Source organism: Procambarus clarkii, chromosome 21 (genome assembly GCF_040958095.1).
Source record: "Procambarus clarkii isolate CNS0578487 chromosome 21, FALCON_Pclarkii_2.0, whole genome shotgun sequence".
Taxonomy (NCBI): domain Eukaryota; kingdom Metazoa; phylum Arthropoda; class Malacostraca; order Decapoda; family Cambaridae; genus Procambarus; species Procambarus clarkii.
Window position 1 is genome coordinate 30,641,012 of NC_091170.1, and position 22,462 is coordinate 30,663,473.

Sequence of the window (22,462 nt, forward strand, 5' to 3'; positions counted from 1 at the left end):
AGTCTCTCCACGTGTTTGCTGCAGTAGCTGTGAGTCACCCCCGGACGGACACTGTTGAGTGTGTTAGCCTGCCTGTGACGTGGCAGTACCAGAAATCATCTTATCTGGGGGCTGGCTGGTGGAAGAGACTACCCACTGTGGTGCGGAGAGAGGAGAGTGATCTGCGGAATCACACGAGGCTCCTGCCTAGGGCTCGCAACCCTAGTATCGGTCATGGAGTGGCCTACACAGCGGAGCTGATTGGAACCTGCCAGCTACAGGCTGGATTTGTGGTTGAAGGCCTCCACGACGGTGCACCCAGTGGGACTGTGATTTGGCTGGCCTGTGGCCGGGGTAGATTCGCCGAGAGAATCGGAGGATTCATCGTGGGCCACAAAGAAGAGAACCAGGGCTACTCATCGTGAGCACCGTGGAGCATCCTGTGTCTTCAGAGGAAGACTAATCTGTATATAATAAGTGTAGTTATAGCAACCCCGCGTGTGACTGTGATATATTTATTTATGGTGGTGGTAGCAATATATATACAAAAGCAGTGCATTTGTATCCCTTCCCCTTTAATATACTTGCGTTACAGAACACACCCCTTGAAAGCCACTACTAACTTGGGGCCGGATACCCAAACTCTAATAACATCAGAGAAGAACCCAGTTGCGACCCAATAGGGCCGTAACATACGTATGTTTATTTGGAGTTTACCTGGAGAGGGTTCCGGGAGTGGTTCTACTCCCCAACCACGACCTGTGGCCAGGTTCAAATTGTGATAAATTGGTCCATCAGGCTGTTGCTTGGAAAGCTCACAGGACCACACATCCACTACAACCTGGTCGGTTTGGCACTTCTTCCAGAATCTTATCTAATTACTTCTTGAAGTCCACCTTTGTTCTGGCAATATTTTTTTATGCTTGCTGGGAGCGCAATGAACATTCACAGACCTCTGATGTTCATACAGTGCTCTATGATTGTACCCATGACACCTGTACACCTTTTAGGAATTCACTAATTTCTTTGTCATCCTCTGTATAGGAAATGTCACTTGTAAGTACTGTACAGGTCCAATACTGGTGGAGGTCAATTATTTTGATTTTGAATATGTGAAGAAATAATTTGGTTTCTTCTTTCCTCTTACAATGCTTTCTGTTCTTATTTCATTTCCTCAGTCTGGTATGATTGCTTTGACTCCTGCTCTATTTCTTCAATTCTCTGTTTAAATAATTTTTCTTTATTGGGATAGTTGAGTCTGCTTAAGCATTTCTACTCTTTCTTCTCCTGTAGAGTTACCTGCATTCTCTTTCTAAGTTGGTCCTCTTTCTGGCCTTTCTGGCAAAAAAATGTATTTCAAGCAAATGTTGTATGCATCAGCAGTCATTATTCTATTCTTTGCTTGGGTGTTTTGTTACTTAAGATGGTTTCACTATTGGATGTTTGCAAGTTCTATGAGTAACACCTTTTGCTTCATAATCTTTTTGAACCTATCACAAACACTGATGTTCCTTGCACTTCAATGAGCTTGTGATCTGAGTATGTGGTATTTGAAATTATAACATCTTAATTGTTTCTTTGTTGCTTGTGAAGATCAGATCTCTAGTATTTTTATTTTGATTCCTAGACACCAGATTCCTCTGAGATCTGCTGGATAAGCAAAAAGTTGTCACAAACTAAGTATTTCCCTGAACTGTGGTTAGTCAAGTTCCAGGTTCATTTCCCGCTATAACGTTATTAATTGCTAATCTCAATCTTAGACTGGGTAGAAAGAAATCTCCAAGACAATATCTGGTATTGGGTTTGACAATATCAAGACTATTCCCTATTTTGTTTATCTGCTCTGTGAATTTCCTCAACTGTATGCTTTATTGCATTGCTTTCCCTGCTAAAATGACTACCTGAAAACCTGACCACTGGTACAGCTTGACATTATCGAGATGTCAGAACCACTGTATCTGTGTACATACTTCATACTGACAAGAGATATAATAAAGTTATAGTACTATTATTATTATTAATTATTATTACTGTATTATTATACCATTTGTCACTAGTCAACCAGCTTTCTCTCTCTCCATTTACTAGTGAACATACAATATTGCCAATTTACAATTTGGAGAAAACTAACATTGCCCATTAGCCCAACTACAGAAGATTAACTACTATTAGGATCAACCCTTTTATAGCTGATCTCTAATTAACTGCAAAAATAGATTAGCCAGATGAATACTGTACTACAGATCAAACTAAGATCATCACGCTCCACTTGTCACGGAGTACAGATATATCCCCCATGTGACATACACAGCATTTTAAATAGCATGTTCCTCTCAGTATCAGGGGCCAAATTCACGAAGCAGTTATGCAAGTACTTACGAACGTATACATCTTTCCTCAATCTTTGATGGCTTTGATTATATTTATTAAACAATTTTTAAGCACGAAAACTTCACAATCAACTGTTGTTACTGTTATAAACAGCCTCCTGGTGCTTCAGAGCTCATTAACCGCTGAATAATTGTAAACAAAGCCGCCAAAGATCGAGAAAAGATGTACAGGTTCGTAAGTGCTTGCGTAACTGCTTCGTGAATTTGGCCCTAGCAGTTCATGTAGTTCACCAACTGTTATTGCAAATAAATAGGATCTTGTTCTTCCAACCTATGAACTTGGTCTGGACAGAACAACTACATTCCAATTTATATTTGTTGCTAACTAATATCAAAGTATATTTTGAGCAAGTTATATTTTTACAGCTTATTATTACTTTGTGTCTTATCTGTTCAATACAAAATGTTATTTTAAAACAAGATGAATAAATTCAATTTTACTAAAAAAAATAATTAACTCAAGCTCAAGATACATTTATTGAAATACTGCAACACATCTAAACACAAATAAAATTGTAAAAATTAATCTTACAAAAGATATCTGTAAAATAACTCAAATAAACAAAACTGAACACTTCTAACATCTGCTGTAGAAAATTGACATTTACTGGCAGTATTCTGGGCAAGTTCATACATTAAGACTCGTTAAGGCACCATATTTGTTCTTAAACATATTTCCTTGAACATTATAATCAACTTACTACTACTAACAACATATTAACAATTAATATGCATAATCTACAAAATCAATGACAGTGCCACTTCTGATGACAGATGCCAAAAGTTACTTTTTACAATCATCACCACTAATAATGACAAGCTTCATTTTTTTGAGGGGATGCCATATACTGCAGGCCATTTATTATTTAAAAGTCATTTAAAACCCAGATTAAAAAAGCAGCATAGAATATGATGAAATGCCTCTTTCTGGAGGGTCCGTAGTGACAAGTCAATTCATGCCTGACCCTTGTGAGTCATATATAAGCCTACTAGGAATGACAGGCCAAAATCTGGTCCCCTCGAAAAAGGGGGCAAGGAGCAGGGGATCCAATAATACCCTAACCAAGGAAAGGTCATCATAAAGGTGGGCAAAGTAAAATAGCAGAGTAAAGAAAGCATAGAAAATGAGTCACCAAAGCTTCTAGATGAACGAAACATCTGGTTGTGAAGCAGTTCTCTCCTTAGTTAAACTTGTACACCATCAGGGAAATAGCACCTTCCTCCTCCATCCCTCTAGTTGTGAACTTCAATCATTTATCCAGGAAGATGGAAAACTAAAGACCCTGAACAGGGAAGCTGAAAAAGTTACTAAGACAGCTTATGAAATGGGCCAATGATACGTTGATACTGAACATTAACAGCAGCCGCTCCGGAGAAAATGTCGAACAGCATGAAGTAATAGCATTCAGCATGAGACACCTATCCATAAACTACAAAAACGATACGACCAATGGTACAGAAACAGAGGACAAGCAACAAAGAGAAAATATGGAAGGAGTGCCAAGAATCTTCATACTGTCACTACAACAAAAGCTGCAGGTGAGACACCAAAAGATCGACCACCTGCAGACCATACAAAGAGTGGTACACAGGTCAAACTCCATATATGTAGATCAGTGGAGAACCTTGAACTAATGAGAAACATCTCTGAGCGTATCTGTTGAAAGAAGCAGAGCTGTGGAAAGCAATGTGAGTTTAGAAAATGAGCACAAAGGGCAAGAAACCACAGATGAGCTATCCAAAATAGAGCCAACAGGGAAAACCCTGCTGGAGAACATCTCTAGACTGGATAAAACCTAGAACAACAGCCAAACAGATAAAGAAACCCCCAGCAACCCGTCCAACAGAAAGGCATCCACTGCATGAGCTTTGGGATCAGAAAATGGAGCCATGTAAAATAGAAGCCACCAGTTCTCTGCTAATGAATGGAAGAAAGAGTTGTTGATGGTCCACTCTGTGGTGATCGAGTGAAAATGAGTAATTTGGCACTCCTGAAATGCAAACTGCACAGAGACCCAAACTCACAAGACTTTAGAAGGAATGTCGCCTGAAGAGTCTCGCCCCACAATGGAAGAGACCAAAGTGACCCCTTGCAATTCAATGAACCATCAGAGTAGTTGGAGTGAAGCCGGACTATGAGGCCCACCCAAAGTCAAAGCAACTTCCAAGTGTGCAAGACTGCCTCGAACTTACACGGGATGCTGTGCACCTGACTCAACCAATTCACCAAACAACCCCAAGCAGCCAGGTGAGTGTTGAACACAAATCCCTAACCCAAGGCTGAAGTATCCATGAAAAGGTCAAGCAAAGGGATGTGGTGGGAGGGGGATATGCTACTGGACAGAACCCCCCAAAAAACATAAAAGAAAACTGGAAAGCCAGAAGCCATCAAAGGGGCCAAGAAGTCTGCATCTGACAGTCTCAGCAGTGGCGAAAGGGATGGAACCAAAGAAAACAGAGCTGAAGAAAATAATTCATCAGAAACCCAAACCAGGCATGCTAGGAAAGAACCAGATTCCTAGCATGCAGACAAGTGAATTGGCTAGGAGCTAATCTGCTTGTCTGTGGATACAGATAGATGGAACAAATATTGTACACAAAGGCCCCCCATAGGACAAAACATAGAGTTCAGGATGGCCAACATTAATCTGAAAAACTAGGACCCAAAGAGCACTGGGGAGGGAAAAAAGAATGTAATTAACATCAAAGGTGTATGCACTTGGCAAAATGACTAAGATTCACTGCTAGTGGATGGAGGAGGAAGGTGCGGATTCCCCTAGTGGCTTGAAAGTGGAACTGATCAGAAAACTGCTTCATTACCTGGTGGTGCATATGTGGAACTACTGTAATGTGGAAACTGCTTCTTTACTCGGTGATTCGTTCATCTCAGGATTCGTTCAACTGGGTGCAGCTTACTAGGTATTAAGGTCCAAGGCACCACCAATAGAAACCCTCCCAGAAAAAAATCTAGATAATGTAAGTCGGACCTCATGAGCACATTTCCTGTAATATTTAAACTTTTATCTACATACAAAACATAATCCATAATGCTTTTAATTACTTTTCTCTTAAAAATTATGGCAATACTATACAGCATTATTTCTGCCTAACTTGCACTTAGTGGAGTGCAAATACTGCCATTAAAATATTTATGTAAACAGTAACATCTAAGAACCACAGCAATAAAATGTCTGTTACACACAGCTTCCTGCCCCCTCACTTCTCATTACCCAAAATTACACTGCTAGTTATCATTTCTGCCTCACCAGAGAAGCAGCATTCAAGCACTCATACTTTTGAATTATTAATGAGAATTTAGACCAGCATGAAACTAATAAAATAATCTAACATCTCCAGTACAAGAAGTTAGAATATAACAATTATTATTATTAATATGCTTTGGCCATTCACCTTAGCTTCTGAGTGGGTCACATGTTGAAGGCAAGTGTATGGGTACTAAAGGACAGAGATATATGGAAAGTGGAAACTGGTCACATTCTATGCAATAAGTTTATGAATAATAAGTAAAGAGGGTAGCCTCTGCTGAGGATATTTTCAGAATTCTACTAAAAGACAGATAAGAGATGAACCCTTCATATGGAAAAATATTTTGGATATTCAACATGGTATGCTTAACTCAAAATTGGGTGATGTTAAGATTAGTCAGAATGCAGGCCATTAATATGTATTGGAATTGGTTATATAAAAAGATGGTATACATTGGAATCAGTTATATGAAATAGATGGATCAACTGAAGGATTGAATACTGCACAAGAGAAAAGTTATTCCGATCCCTAGAAAGGATTACAAAAAACAGAAACACTACTATGAATGTAAAGAATGAATTGCACAAAAGTATGCTCCTTCCAACCCTGACCTATCTAGAGCAGAGTAACAAAGGACATAAATAAAATGTATAAATTTCTCAGTAAGTTTGCTGAATTGATACACAGTACCTATGAACTGCAAGTGATGCAAGTAGAGAGGGGCCTTTGGGGGATGGCAGATACAGCCAGACGTGAGGTGTTAGGTCAAGTAGTGTGGGGGTTGAGAGAAATACACTACATATGTTGTAACATATGAAGACAATTAATAGTAGACATACAAGGGAAAGAGGAAAAATAATTTATCTACGTCCACAAAGAAAGAACAAAAATATTAAATGAATTACTACATGTTTATAAAATACATTTACAAAAAATACGTAATTTGAGCGCATGACAATCGACTAAATGATGCAACATGTTAACAAATTTCCAACATTACTTTTTAGCTAGAAAAACAATTTATGCTAAATGATGCTCAGTTGCTAGCACTTTTTTTTTTAATAATTTTTTCACATTACTGAATATAAACAAATTTATGATTTTTCATAGCAAATTAATTTAAACAAATTCTAATTCGTTTCATAACTTAAACATTACCTGTATAGCAAAATTCTGTGCAGTGAGTTAATTTACAACGGGGGTTGCTTGGATAAGGAGAAATAAAGCTAGAGGTTTGCACAAAGTAATTATCAAAAGAAGGCACCAAATTGGGATGAAAATTCTATGCAGCGAGTTAATTTACAACGGGGTTGCTTGCATAAGGAGAGATAAAGCTAGAGGTCTGCACAAAGTAATCAAAAGAAGGCATCAAATTGGGATGACTATTTAGCAATAAACTGAGATCACTATTTAGCGCTGTGTTGTAGGATATTCCAAAAGTCCAGAGCTACATGAAGAAGTGGTTATACCCATATGTATGGATGAAAAATGCTAGTGGCATGAGAATTAAAAGTTAGAGAAATAGAAATGGACAAATTTAAGGCCAAGTATGGCATTCAGAGTAGAGAGAATAAAAAACGATAACATCGTGGAAAGATGTCGAGTGAGAAAGCCTGCAAGTTGTAAAATTGAGTATTTGGAGAGAGTTTGGTCAAGTTGAATAAATGGCTGATGAGGTAATTTGTGTGAATTTGAGAGCAGAATAGGAAGGCAAAGATGACTGGCAGATACAGGTATATAAGGGATCAAAGACAATTTCGTTTCCATTGCCCAGTCATGTTTATAAAAGCACAATGAGCAAAATCATTTTCAGTTGTTGCCTTGTGCGACAATCCAATTTTTTATACAGTACTGCAATTAAAATATTAACTAAAAATAATTTATCCAAAATAAGTGATTAATGCACTGTTTAAATAACAAACCAAAGCATTGTCACGGCCAAAACATGCCAAGCAACTTCAAAAACGGGTTTCAGTAACAGGGACAGTCAAAGTGTGTCAAAGTACAAAAGTGGCTACCAAAGTGAAGGCTGACAAAGGAAAAGTAACAAATTTTTCGGGGAAAAGGAGAATACAATTATATATGTTCCATTAAATAAATGTTCACATTTTTCTTGTCCACTTAGTAAACTGTTCCAGAAATTAACCTTGAACCCTGTGCAGCGTGCTTTAATTAAAAACCAGCGACATTGAACGAGTCAATCCGATATTTGGGAATTACCCATTTACCAAATAAACAAACCAATAATATATTACACAACCATCATATGCTAAGCATACAGCAATCAAGTTTAAATAAAATAACCAATGTAAACTAATGTAACTAAATACGGCATCCTTCCATAAAAAAAAACTTACTGTATATTGAACATCATACACTAAAGGAGTGCATACATGTAAGTATATGAATGTATATGTGTATATGTATGTATGTACCATATACATGTATGTCATGCCTAATAGCCAGAACTGCACTACTTGGCCTAGAGTGCAAGATCCAACCTACACAACAGGCTGAATGATATTTGCTATTTTCAAATATTTCTTTCCAAATGGGCACTTTTTCTAACAATAAAAATCTATCATATTAGGCACATGAATTACGGACTTAGTTATGGTAGTGTAAGGGGGTACTGAAGTTAGGTTAGGTTAGGTAAAGGTTTGATGAAATTTCTCTGTTAGTTTTGACTCAAATAACAAAATAGCAATCATATATAATACAGTACAAAGAATACTTTATAATTTCCTAAGAAAATTTTTTTGGAAAAATTTAATATTTTATGAAAATTTGGCTTGTTAATCAACTCTGGCCATTAGGTATGACAGATACATACATACATACATACATACATACATACATACATACATACACATAAACATTTGGTTAAATATGACCGAATTGCTGGCATTGTTGATCTTGCATGTAGTACAGTATAAGCTTTCTATGCTTCTACTCATTTTCTTACTCCCAGGATTAAGAAGAGTAATAAAGTTACCAAAATTCATGGAAAAGAAAACTAATGATAATTGAAAGGTAGACTTTTTACAACTTTTGGTTCCACTCTGAAACATCTTCAGGTAAGGAAAGAATATACTAGATGCAAATTTATCTTAAATACATATGTGAAAGAGGTAAAGGTGTGTGTGGGGGGGGGGGTAAGGTGAAGTAATCACACACGCAGGTGAAGACATAGGGGAATAATGGGGATGGCTCTCAATCAAACACTGGGCAAGGTGGTGGGAGGGGAAACTGGGTAGAGATGATGTTATCCGATGCTGTGTGGCGAGGTCTGGAATCAAGCGCAGACAAGGTATCAATGTCGCTACTCTGTATATTTAGGATGGGGCCTTTTTTCTTTCATGAGTATTGCTTCTAGTATTTGCAGTCTTCTCTGGTCAGTGGTGGATGCCAGGATTGTTGCATTTTCTATTATCATGTTCGTAGCGAGTGTTGTGTTGTGTACACTTTGCATATGGTTTCTAGGGACACCAGCTTGTAGATGGCTGGTCAGTCTTCTCGAAAGCTTTGTAGTGGTCATACCAATATATAAGTAGATCGAGGTGACATCCTTCAATGGGGCCATGTAAACTGGTATACCACGTTTGCTTTTTGGAGAGGGTTGTATTGTTTATTGGGGCTGTTCTTAAGAATTAAATCAGCAGTCCTCTTTGTTTTGTAGTAAATAATGATTTCCAATCTTTGGTCTGGGCTGTCAATTTCACTCCATGGAATGAAATGGAATATGGAGTAATACTCCATACTCCATAAAGTAATCAAACATAAGGGAAGACTTCACCTTATCCCACACAACATCACTTCTTCCATATATGTATTTAACATACATTTGCACCATGTGGATTCATTCTTTACCTGAAGATGTTCCAGAATGGAACGACATGTTGTAGAAAGTAAACCCTTCAATAATCACTAGTTTCTTTACCATGAAATTCGGTAACTTGATTGCTCTTCTTAATCACGAGAGTAAGAAAATATTTAGAAGTATGCATATGTATATTATATATAATATATATATATATGTATATATATATATATATATATATATATATATATATATATATATATATATATATATATATAATATATATATATATAATATATATATATAATATATATATATATATATATATATATATATATATATATAATATATATATATAATATATATATACAGTATATATACATATATATATACACATACATATATATACACAGTATACACACATTTAAAAACCCAATAAATAAATACTGTATTTCTACAACTTGAAACTTTACAAGACTAAAAACAGAAGCACATTGCCAGTGCTCACAGTCACACACTAATCCATAAAGCATACCAGCTTCTCCTCCTTCCTCCACTTGCCATACAAACACCCACACAAACCTACATACCTCCCACCCTACATGCAAAATTCGTTTACCCGCTACCAATATATTTTTTAAACAAGAAAAACTACTTTCATAGGTGTTAAAAGATTTGCATTGCTACAGAATATTCCTATGACCACACAAATAAACATGCACTTATCGCCACATTTAACATGTCAGGAATATATATTTAACTAGAGTAAAGATGCTCCAAACATCATTACCACTGTTACACGATAATGCATACCCCGTTTAACGATTCCTCCCACCGTGCTAAATGTTTTTCACACAGCGCGAATTCGTTCTAGCTCTTTTTATCTAAATTCTAAAACATATAAAATAAATTACTGCAGAAGTACTGTACAGTAATATCAACAGTGTCAGTACAGGATGATTAGCGGGTTGGTGGGTGGCTGGCCAGCTGGCCCCCATGCACTCTAACCAGCTAACCACCAATAAACACTAACATACCACCACACTAACACAGGCACACACACACTCCCTTATTTCCTATGACTCGAAGGAAAGGATTTTTGACAGTGATGAGCTTGTACCAGCTGTCATGTTCATAAATTAATGTGCGGGAGTGGGAAGAGTAGTTTTAACGGGGTTCCTCGATTGTTTCAAACGTGGGTTGGACATGCATATGAGTGGGATTGGGTGGTTATAAATAGGAGCTGCCTCGTATGGGCCAATAGGCCTTCTGCAGCTACCTTTGTTCTATGTTCTTATGTTTTGTATACAAAGATAAGAGTACCTTCATTGAGCACTGTATTTATAAAAGCACATTTATCATCATCTGTATTTTGTCGGTAACCCAGTGAATCTTTAATGTGTTTTGCTAGGTATATAATTATACGAGGAATGCCTCTCTATAGGGACTACACTACAATGATTCCTTATATAATTCAGCTAATGCTACATTTCAAGGAATGTATCCCCCAACGTTAAACGAGATATGCATGGCAATAAATAAATCATGTAAGATGGAAAAATAAAGAAAATTCATAGTAAAAGTATTGCCTGAGCAATACCTAACAAATAATGAGGATAATTATTACCAGTACCATATTACACAGTAACTGATGATAGATTTCTAGCTTTAACTTTCATTATACAAACACAATATATATATTTACAGGTTATTAATACCCCTTTTCTACAAGCTATTTAAATAATTATGTTCAAAGTATATAATTTTATCATAAATAAGCAACCACTAAAACATATTAAGTTTAGAAAATTTACATGTAACACTAAACATCTAGTAAATATCTAATCATAATCTCATAAGCTATTTATAAAGAAATTATTATAAATTATTTTCCCAAAATATAGTTTTAAAAGAAATAAAAAGACTATCGTATAATTAAAAATATACTTTTGAGACTGAAAATCTAAATTAATCGAGTCTACCATGAATTCTTAAGATTCTTATCCATTAACTTCATTCCACTTCCAAGTAAACTGGTGCAAAAGGAGGGGAAAGATTATTCTACCAAGAAAAAGCTATACAAAAAACTAAAAAATTCAGAACATTCAAAAGGTTTCTCTTACAATTTCCTTATCATAAGGATGTACCGACAAATATTTGTTCCTCTAAAGATCAACCTGGATTGTTATCCAATAAATTTGGGTTACCAAGAGTGATCTATCTATACCTCATATAGTTGTAGCACTATTAACTATAAATCTCTCTGGTGCCTAGCTTCTCTAAATGCTCAACAGTAAAGAAAAATATATCTAACCTCAAGAGAGCCCAATCTACACAATCCTCAAACCTGTTCTATTTGCCTTATGCTATCATGGAGTCTAATGTGTGTGAAATATTCTGCATTCAAACTGGGCAAGTATCCATTAAGTATCACATGTAACCAGTCATTTCATTTCTTTTCCATCCCAAAAGTCTTTAACTACATTTCAAACATCATAAAAATTTAATAAAAAACAAAAAAAGTTCCACAACTACAAATGCATGCACACACACTCCATCCCAGCTGCATCACTGTCTCTGCAGTAACAATCAAAACTAAACACTAATTGTATGCCTTGAGGGGTGTGAACAAAAACCTTACGACTAAATATTTACACGAGTACAATCATTACCCAACTGGTGAATAATATAATGAAAGGAGGTTATAGACACTAACCAAACAAAATTGAAAATATCCATGTAGAGGTATTAGTTTTAAGTAAAAAATTCCGAGTTAATGAAAGACATCACTTAATGCTGGGACTTGGCCCATCACTGGATATTATGGTGTACAGTATCATCTGTTTCCAGGACTGAGTAGTAGGTAAGCATACAGGAATATGGTGAATTACATATAGTAATTGAATTACATGTAGTATGCTTACCTACTACTCTGAGTAGTAGGTAAGCACAGGTAATATGGTGAATTACACTTTTCGTGATGAGGACCTGACAAATCAAGCATTTGTATTTGCATACACAAATACTCGAAGGTTTGGCCTAATGGAACATCAAGCTCTGTGATACATCAAGTGCTGCAGTACATCAAGCCCTCAGCATGAAATGTACTAAGCTCCAGAGGAATAGCTGCACTCCCAAGCCTACTATGCAATACTGGAGAGAGAGAGAGAGACGAGATAACATAGTCCTCAAAAATTTTGATCACACCCCATGCATAGAATGACCATTTAGACTGCCACTTATACAAGTACAGTTATACATTTCAAATTAATGAGATCCAAACTTAAAAATTAACCAGCATACAGTTTTGTTTTTTTAATGTTGCCTCCTTTCTCCTTGACCATCAATGTACCTGACACCATGCATGCTAATTTTCCTTATTCTATTTTAATTCACCCTCTTTAAAAGTTACAGTAGGGAATCGACTCTACACCACTTCCTTCCATCTAACAATACCCAAACACACACACATACATATCTCAAAATCAAGCACTCACACTAAATATTCCAATATGTGCTAAGCTGATATTCCAATATGTGCTAAGCTGATATTCCAATATGTGCTAAGCTAAGCTGACCTATTGTTTAGTCTATCCATTTTTTTACCTATCTCAAGGTTAAACAAAAATAACACTACAAGTTTGTGAAACAGAATTGCAAGATGGTAACTCACTTGTAAATTTGTGTTTCTCCAGAGGTATCAATAGTAACAGTGACGAAGCAGTAACCGTCAGTTTCACATATTCCTGTATCACAATCTGAACACACACACTTCAGCAATTTATCTTCTGGTGGTGTTGGAGGAACACGATTGATATCTGAAATCAGGTTTCACAATTACCATTTTAACTAGAACAATAATAACTTCAAAAGTGCATACAAAGAATTAAAGGCAACTGGATAAGTTTTCTCCTCGTCTGTTGGTCAAATACAGCACCAGATTCTTGGACACAATCCTTACCTGAACCGGACACTCCAAATATCTCATTTTGCATTCTGGACAAATGCTTTATGAACATATTTTCAGTGTAAATTTTTTGTAGTTGGGGGACTCCAATAACAAAAATTAGTTATTTTTTTTTAGCCTCAAATACACCCAAGAAAACTATAGAGCCAAAATGGGGGTGTTGCAGCCAAAGGGATAAGAATACTGTAGTGTCAAGAAAAACATGGCATTGTAAGTACTGTATAAACAAAAAAGTAAATAAACTATAAACTTGAGTTTAATCACACTGATATAATATTATGAAAGTTTACATTTACACTACTTAATGTACGCTTCATTATTTTAACCACAAGTAAGTTTAATAGTGCAGAATAACCACATATTGTGCAGAATAGTGCAGAATATAAAACTCATAGTGCAGAATAACCACTGCCCGAAACGCTTTGCGTAATAGTGGCTTTAGGCATTGTATGTACTAGCTCTATCTATAAAGCCAACAAACTTTGTAAATCTCTTTATGTATGTACCTTACCTAAATAAAGATTATTATTATTATTATTATTATTATTATTATTATTATTAAGGAAGAAATAACTGCTGAGCGCTTTCCACCTTCTAAGGCCTTTGTCAACAGTCATGCTGTTGAAAAAGGCCTGAGGGGGTTAAAAGCACTCTAGCAACTATTTCCTTTTATAGTATGTGGTTATTCTACATTTAATAGCTCAGCAATTATTGATCTTTGCTGCATGATTTACAGTATGTGCTGTTCTTTACATCAATCTTCAAAATATAACTGTGTTCTTATTACTGTATTTGAGGCTGCCTTAGAACTTGTTTTTTCCCTTAGAATATGTTACTGGCTAAAATCTTAGTGACAAAAATCTCACAAGTAAACATTACCAGTCAAGTGTTCAGATACGGCTGAATGTGTTGTGGTTGACTGGTCATCAGTGCCTGGCTCCAGGCCTCCAACTCCACCATCTTGAAAAGCTGTTAAAACAAAACAAAAATATACAATATTGTCGTTATAATAAAGTGCCTGTGAACAAGGTCATTTTCAATATAACAAGGCTACATGAAAATATGTTTTCTATCATAATAGGTCAATAACTTGTTTTTTCAGATCAAATATTTTCAGCTATGTTTGAACAGTACTTAGTTAAAAATGTGTATTAAATGGTATTACATAACTAAAACTCATAGGTAAATAATGGTATAAATAAATATATTCTCAAATAATGATACTTTATGTATATATCTGTGCAGACTCATGTTTCACATTATATGAAATATTAAAACCACTAGCGACATTCCAAGGTACTGTATCATTTAATAAGAGAATAATAAAGTGAGTAATGAGCAACTAAAATAGAACAAGAAATTTCTGTGTACCCCACCACTCCTCCACACACATCAAGGCTCTGAGCAGCAGCATCCAACAGCCTGGTTCACCAGGCCGGCAACCAGGAGGCCTGGTCTGGGATTGGGCCGCGGGGACATTGAGCCCCAAAATTACCACAAGGTAACCACCTGCTACCATGGCTGGCTACCAGCAGCGGTATCAAAACCAACCAACTTTATGACACTACCACAGATAAAGCTTGGTATGCAATAGAGTTATTTTATGATATTAGAGTTTGAGATGCTTTTTAATTAATAACTACATGCGAAGAAAAGTCAATTTGTTTGGAATATATGTTTTATCTGTGTCTGGGGATAGGTGCATAATATTACTGCACAGTGCAAGGGTTAAGCCAAAAATCAAGCGTTGAATGTAATGAAACACCCTTTTTTGGTTGGCCTCAGGTAGCTCCCTTAGCTAATAAATTGAGTAATTAAGATTTAGACCCCCCACTCCATGTCTCCGAGATCCATCCATCCATCACCTATTGAAAACTGGGACCAGAAGATGTGGAGCCTACGGAGAGTGGAGTTGGAAAAATGTTCGAGAAGGCTTTCAAAGTAGGCAGTGTCAATCACATGGGAACCATTAGATAAATGCTTCCTACCTAGGTCTCCAACAAGTCAAAACAGAAGAGGCAATTTGATTAAGTGAAAGAGGTATAGGTAGGATCACTGATGCCGCCAGTCCATGCAAAATGTACCTACTACAAATGCCCACTGACCCTGAAATGGCTCCACATATCATGAGCCACCAGTTCCACACGCAGGCAAACACGTCCATCTGATGACCAAACCAAACATCTTGCACAGCCAAAGGATGGAGTCCTTACCTACACCCCTATCTATTGAAATTGCATAAAAGGAAGAGAAACCCTCTGCAAGAAAGTCCAACATGTCCCAAATATAAACTACATGGAGGCCTAAACCCTGGGAAGTCAGATGTTAGGCTATGCTTCGAGTCCAGCCACACAGAAAGAGTAAACTGACCCACCTCTGTTGAGGCAATACTATGACCACTGGGGTGTAATCCAACTGAAGACAAAGCACTTCTTCCCAAGAGTTTGTAGACTCAGATGAGACACTCGTCTCATCTGAGACGAGTGTCTCAGTAAGACACTCGTCTCTTACGAGTTCAGTAAGTCCTTTCTCTGTAACCACTGAGCAATATGGTCTGATAATACGCAAGGTAGCATGGTGTGTTAGGCATTTGATGGTAGTATTTTAACTGATTTGGAGATACAGTGGCACTTCCAAAATCCAGACCTAACTATAATAGGTCCCTCTAAACAGAAGCCTGAGGGGGGGCACCCCCTCTCTCCAGAAAATCAGGATCAACAGCCAAAGTAATTTCCTGCAGATCACATTTGTTATATAATTTTTATATACTGTTTTTATTGTTCATTGGATCAGAAGTTAGGTTAGTGGAAGTGTCCTGAAAATGGTTGTGACACCATATTTTCTTAACTGTTTATTAGATAAAGTTTCCAAGATATTACAAAGATAATCTTATGCTAAAAAATGAGTTTTTGACATTGGAAACTCAATGAACCTAGTCCGGAAAAATGCTGGTAATGTGGGAAGTAAGTACCTCTTTATGGACAGGGTCTCCTGGTTATTGTCCATTATATGATAGAAAAATATTACAATTTTGCTCTGGAAAATTCACCCATCGAGCGTGGGAAACATTACGATTGTTACGGACCCAAGTCCAGCGTCCAAGCCCGGAGCAGTGACGACCACGCCATCTGTGGGTCAGCTCCCGAAACCCCCTCCAAATGGACGACGCCATCTAGTGAGGACGAGATATACTGGCCACAAGGGCTGGTTTCCCGTCCTGATCAGCTCATAACACAGCCGCTGCTGACCTCTGGTGAGGTGACACTTAGACAGCAACGCCATCTATGGAGTGGATAGGTGGGCGTTTGTGTCTAAGCCTGTAAGTGAGGTGCCCTAGAGTGTAACCGGTACTGATGACGTGTCTGATTACAGAGTCAACCTGGGACTGCTGTAATGGAAGTTGGATCAGTCTACCCAAGGCAGCCGTAGAACCTCCACGCATTTGCTGCTGGAGCTGTGAGTCACCCCCCGGATGAACACTGTTGTGTTAGCCTGCCTGTGAAGTGGCAGAACCAGGGATTGTCGTACCCGGGGCTGACTAGTGGAGAAGACTAACCACTGGGGTGTTGTGGTGAGGAGAGTGATCTGTGGGATCACACGAGGCTCTTGCCTAGGGCTCGCTACCCTAGTATCGGTCGTGGAGTGGCCTAACCAGCGGAACTGATTGGAACCTGCCAGCTACAGGCTGGATTTGTGGTTGACGGCCTCCACGACGGTGCCCCCAGTGGAGCTGTGATTTGGCTGGCCTGTGGCCAGGGTAGACTCGAGAGAATCGAAGGATTCATCGTGAGGCCACAAGAGGACCAAGGGCTAAGCATCGTTGCGCACCGTGGAACACTCCGCGTCTTCAGAGGAAGACCATATTGTACATAATAGTGTTTATACCTTCCCCGTGTGATAATTTATATATTATTTATGGTGACGGTGGTAATTATATATTTAAGTTTTTGCCTTTGTCTCCCTTCCCCTTTAATTTACTTGCGTTACGGAACACACCCCTTGAAAGCCACTACAGTACTAACTTGGGGCCGGATACCCAAACTCTATTAACATCAGAGAAAGAACCCAGTTGCGACCCAATAGGGCCGTAACAACGATATAAATGGTAACGCAGTTACTGTGGCTCCAATCACATTTTTGAAGAATTTTGTAGATGGATGAAACACTAGGAAAAATAACCGGTGGCACCACCACCACAAGTCAAGTCTGGCCTCGGGCCGGACTTGGGGAGTAGTACAACTCCCAGAACCCCATCAACCAGGTATCAACCAGGTATACTTTTGTGTTGTATTAGAGTTAAACTTTCATTTACTTATTTTATTTGTTATATAATAATAACCAAGTATTCCCAGGTGTCATTTTGTTCATTAGAACTGTATTTCAGTAAATTGTTTTAATTATTTATTTGATGGTTTTCATTTGTTTCTACCTGCGACTTACACACTGCAAGGCCAATAGCAGCATTTTTTTTTATTTATGTGCGTGAGAGCCATACCATCTTGGCTCAGTATAGCTGCGATACCACAACCCGTCACAACTCACTTTCCCCTTCAAAGCAGGAGAGATTGCTAAAATGGAGGGAATACAGAGAACATACATGGCATACATAGACGTGATAAAGCACCTAAATTATTGGGATCGTCTCAAAGCTCTCCAAATGTACTCACTAGAAAGGAGACGAGAGAGATATCAAATAATATACACGTGGAAAATACTGGAGGGACAGGTCCCAAATCTACACAGTAAACTAACAACATACTGGAGTGAACGACATGGAAGAAAATGCAGAACAGAACCTGTGAAGAGCAGGAGTGCCATAGGCACAATCAGAGAATACGTATAAATATCAGAGGTCCACAGTTGTTCAACATCCTCCCAGCGAGTATAAGAAATATTGCCAGAACAACCGTGGACATCTTTAAGAGAAAACTAGATCATTTTTTCCAAGGAGTGCCGGACCAACCGGGCTGTGGTGGATATGTGGATCTGCGAGTCGCTTAAAGCAACAGCCTAGTGGACCAAGCTCTCACAAGTCAAGCCTGGCCTCGGGCTGGGCTTGGGGACTACTCCCAGAACCCCCATCAAGCAGGTATCAAGCAGGTAAATTGATTATAATAGAAACACTGCTATTACCAATGCCATATAGTATTATTCAAATGATAGTCCGTAAGATTGCCTAGCAGTAATGCAGGAAATTAAAAATGATGAGCATGGAGGGGAAGCATAAACACAACTGAGATCATTAAATATACAGTATGTCATGTTATAATTAATTTCAAAGAAAATTTTAAACATTTGTTTTGCATTTACTTATGCAGTATACGGGCATAATTAGTATTTCTAGTGCCTTTGGTTATACATTTCATTGATGCTATGCCTAATGAGTTCACCAATTATCCATCAATTTAGCCAGAAATTAAAAAAAAATAACACTTTTGGTAAACCCAATGTCACCAGTATATTACAAAAGAAATAAGGAAGTTTAGTTTAACAAGTACTATACTGTATACTGAAGAAATGGTTCCATATGAGCAGGTTTACACAGTATAAGAGAAATGTAAGCACAGGGAACTCCCCCTCAGTAGTGTCATGGTTGGGCAGCAGTATATTAAGAGAAAAAATTCCCAAATCGGTTAACACTATCGCTCTCTTTACACACCCCTCGTGTCCACTTTTTTCTCTCGTGTCCTTGCTTTGGACACTGCTTGCGTTCAATACAAAAAATATTTGTATTGGACACTGCTTGCGTTCAATACAAAAAATATTTGTATTGGACACTGCTTGCGTCCAATACAAAAAATATTTGTATTGGACACTGCTTGCGTCCAATACAAAAAATATTTGTATTGGACACTGCTTGCGTCCAATACAAAAAATATTTGTATTGGACACTGCTTGCGTCCAATACAAAAAATATTTGTATTGGACACTGCTTGCATCCAATACAAAAAATATTTGTATAAAATTCATTTTCTATCCGATCGACTTCGACATAGTTTCAAAATGAGTGCCTTTAGAGTGCGCACAATTTGATATCAACATGAAAGATGTAACACAAAACTTGATATCAGAACACTTGAAAGATTATAAATACGTTTTTGGTCAAAATTTTAAAATATTTGTTAAAATTCTATTTATTATGCTATTATTATGGGACTAGTTTTAAAATGCACGCCTTTACATTGCCAACAATTTGATACTAAAATTAAAGATGTAACACGAAATTTTATGTCAGAACACTGGAAAGATATACTGTAAATAATTTTGTGATGAGCGTCCAACATTAAAATGTTTGTTAAAATTCCAGTTACTGCTCTATTATTATGGGACTAGTTTTAAGATACGCACCTTTATATTGCAAACAATTTGATACCAAAACGAGCGACGTAACACGAAAATTGATGTTATCAAACTGAACGAGTATATGTACACATTAGGTTGCGGGTGTAATAATTGGTTCTCATTCATGGGTAACTTTAGGCTTTGCTAAGGAAGTCACGCTGAGCTTTTGGACAATATTTTCATATACACCTGCAGGGAATTTAATTGTGAACATATTGATATCAAAACTAACAACTTAGCATGAGAATTAAGGTGAGAAAACTGAAACGAGTACTTTATACACATTTTACTGATTTTGTGTGCTCACGGGTAACTTTTCCTGACTTTAGGCTTTGCTGTGGGGAGTCAAGCTTGACTTTTGGACCTTATATGCATATACCTGTAGGGAATTCTATTGTGAACACAATGAAACAAAAACGAGGACCTTAGCACGAGAATTAAGGTGCGAAAACTGAAACGAGTATACACATTTAGTGTCTCCGAGCACTCGCCCACACTGCCAGGCCTACTTCGTACATACGCGCGAAGCGCACGCCTGGGGCATAATACTGTTAAAATGCAGAGCGTACATCACACAATCAACCAGAAGCACTCAAAACAAAAACTATCAACATGCAATTAAATTCTCACACGTCAAAACGGTTACCCACGAAAAAGACTTCCAAAAGAAAAAGACTTGGTGGACTTGAACCACCACCACAATTACACCAACTTGGGAAAATAATTAAAATGTTGTATAAATATTTGCATGATAATTAAAGAAAGCATATAACTCGCTGATATTAAGAGAGCATATCACTCGCTGATATTAAAGAGAGAATATCACTCGCTGATATTAAAGAGAGAATATCACTCGCTGATATTAAAAAGAGAATATCACTCGCTGATATTAAAAAGAGAATATCACTCGCTGATATTAAAAAGAGAATATCACTCGCTGATATTAAAAAGAGAATATCACTCGCTGATATTAAAAAGAGAATATCACTCGCTGATATTAAAAAGAGAATATCACTCGCTGATATTAAAAAGAGAATATCACTCGCTGATATTGAGAGAGAATATCACTCGCTGATATTGAGAGAGAATATCACTCGCTGATATTAAGAGAGAATATCACTCGCTGATATTAAGAGAGAATATCACTCGCTGATATTAAGAGAGAATATCACTCGCTGATATTAAGAGAGAATATCACTCGCCGATATTGAGAGAGAATATCACTCGCTGATACCGAAAGAGAATATCACTCGCTGATATTATGAGAGAATATCACTCGCTGATATTAAAGAGAATATCACTCACTGATATTAAAGAAAGAATATCACTCGCTGATATCGAGAGAATATCACTCGCTGATATCGAGAGAATATCACTCGCTGATATCGAGAGAATATCACTCGCTGATATCGAGAGAATATCACTCGCTGATATCGAGAGAATATCACTCGCTGATATTGAGAGAATATCACTCGCTGATATCGAGAGAATATCACTCGCTGATATTGAGAGAAAATATCACTCGCTGATATTAATCACTCACTAGGGGGTCTTTCATCACTAAACGTACACACAAATGAGGCACTAGTAAAAGGCTGCCCTCCCCCCCATATATACCCATACACAACCCCTCCACACACTGTCAAGCCCCCATAGACACGATAAATCCAGGTTTGGTGGGGGCCCGAGGCTTGTCAGTGACGGGGGGGGGGGGCGGCAGCCCTACCCTTAAAAACCCTCTCTCCTTCATACACACCAAACCCTTCAAATCACGTCTAGCGTCGTCACACACTTAGGCTAGCTTGTTACACCGTCAAACTAACCGTTAACTAGCGTCACGCCGCATAACACCAATACCAGCCATCGGAGTTGTTCCATTCTGGTTTCGTGAAGGAAACTCCGGCTGCGTTTACTAACTACATTGCCTTCTCTTTCTGCAAATCTTGTACTTTGTTATTTGGTACTATAGGCACTGTGCTCTCCCAGACCCAGCCTGCTCGAGCGCAATAAGCTCGGTGTAGGATTCTGTTGTTCATTGATATTTAAAAGAGCTGAAGAGCCATTAAAGTGTTGGATTCTTCTTGGTAAATGTCTCTCAAACCATCTATAACACAGACAGGCAAGGGCCGCGTGACGCCCGACTAGACAGTACCCTTCCGCATGTTGTCTTTAAAAACAGGCTTGCCAACATTTTATCTCGTGAGAATGCATTATTTAGAATGGTATTGACGGTGTTAATTTATGTACATAAATGTGTATTTAGCGATTTTGTTGTATTTTGCGTAACATACGGTCTGTTCGCATTGATATGACACCTATGATTTGAACAGAGATTTCTCGAAAAGAAATTAAAAGTATTATTAATAGCAAAACGATTAAAATACACATTGTATGATCTGAAAACTAATTTTCATTACTCTAGAACTAAAATGTATACTAAAATACCTCTTAAACTACGTATAAATGGTATATTTATACATGCTCTAGTGCGCGAAGGAATACATGCATGCAACTGCCCGGTCTTCTTGAATGCCAGAAACATTTGCTCTCTTCATAATTATCATTTATTGGGGTCATTCTCGCACTGGCCTGCAACATGTTGATGAAGAATAGAGCAGTGATGGCGCGTATATTGGAAACATATATATATTATAAATATTCATAATACAAATTCCATGCTTAAGATCTATAACACAG

General features: G+C 37.6%; 1 protein-coding gene across 8 annotated transcripts in view; it reads right to left on the bottom strand.

Annotated features, from left to right (window-relative positions):
• babo (TGF-beta receptor type-1 babo) overlaps positions 1-21,910 on the bottom strand; it is an 83,951-nt gene extending 62,041 nt beyond the window's left edge. For 2 of the 8 annotated variants that reach the window (XM_069328254.1, XM_045746393.2), the window contains exons 1-3: positions 21,589-21,848; positions 14,303-14,392; positions 13,130-13,274 (exon numbers count right to left, since the gene is read on the bottom strand). Coding sequence is in view for 7 of the 8 variants with exons in the window: in XM_045746393.2 (XP_045602349.1) it covers positions 13,130-13,274; positions 14,303-14,392; positions 21,589-21,643 (290 nt within the window). In the remaining variant the exon portion in view is untranslated. Of the gene's footprint in view, positions 1-13,129; positions 13,275-14,302; positions 14,393-21,588 lie in introns of all 8 variants that reach the window. The other 6 variants (XM_069328253.1, XM_045746394.2, XM_045746398.2 and 3 more) reach the window with 5 other exon arrangements.
• Between the last annotated feature and the right edge of the window lie 552 nt (positions 21,911-22,462).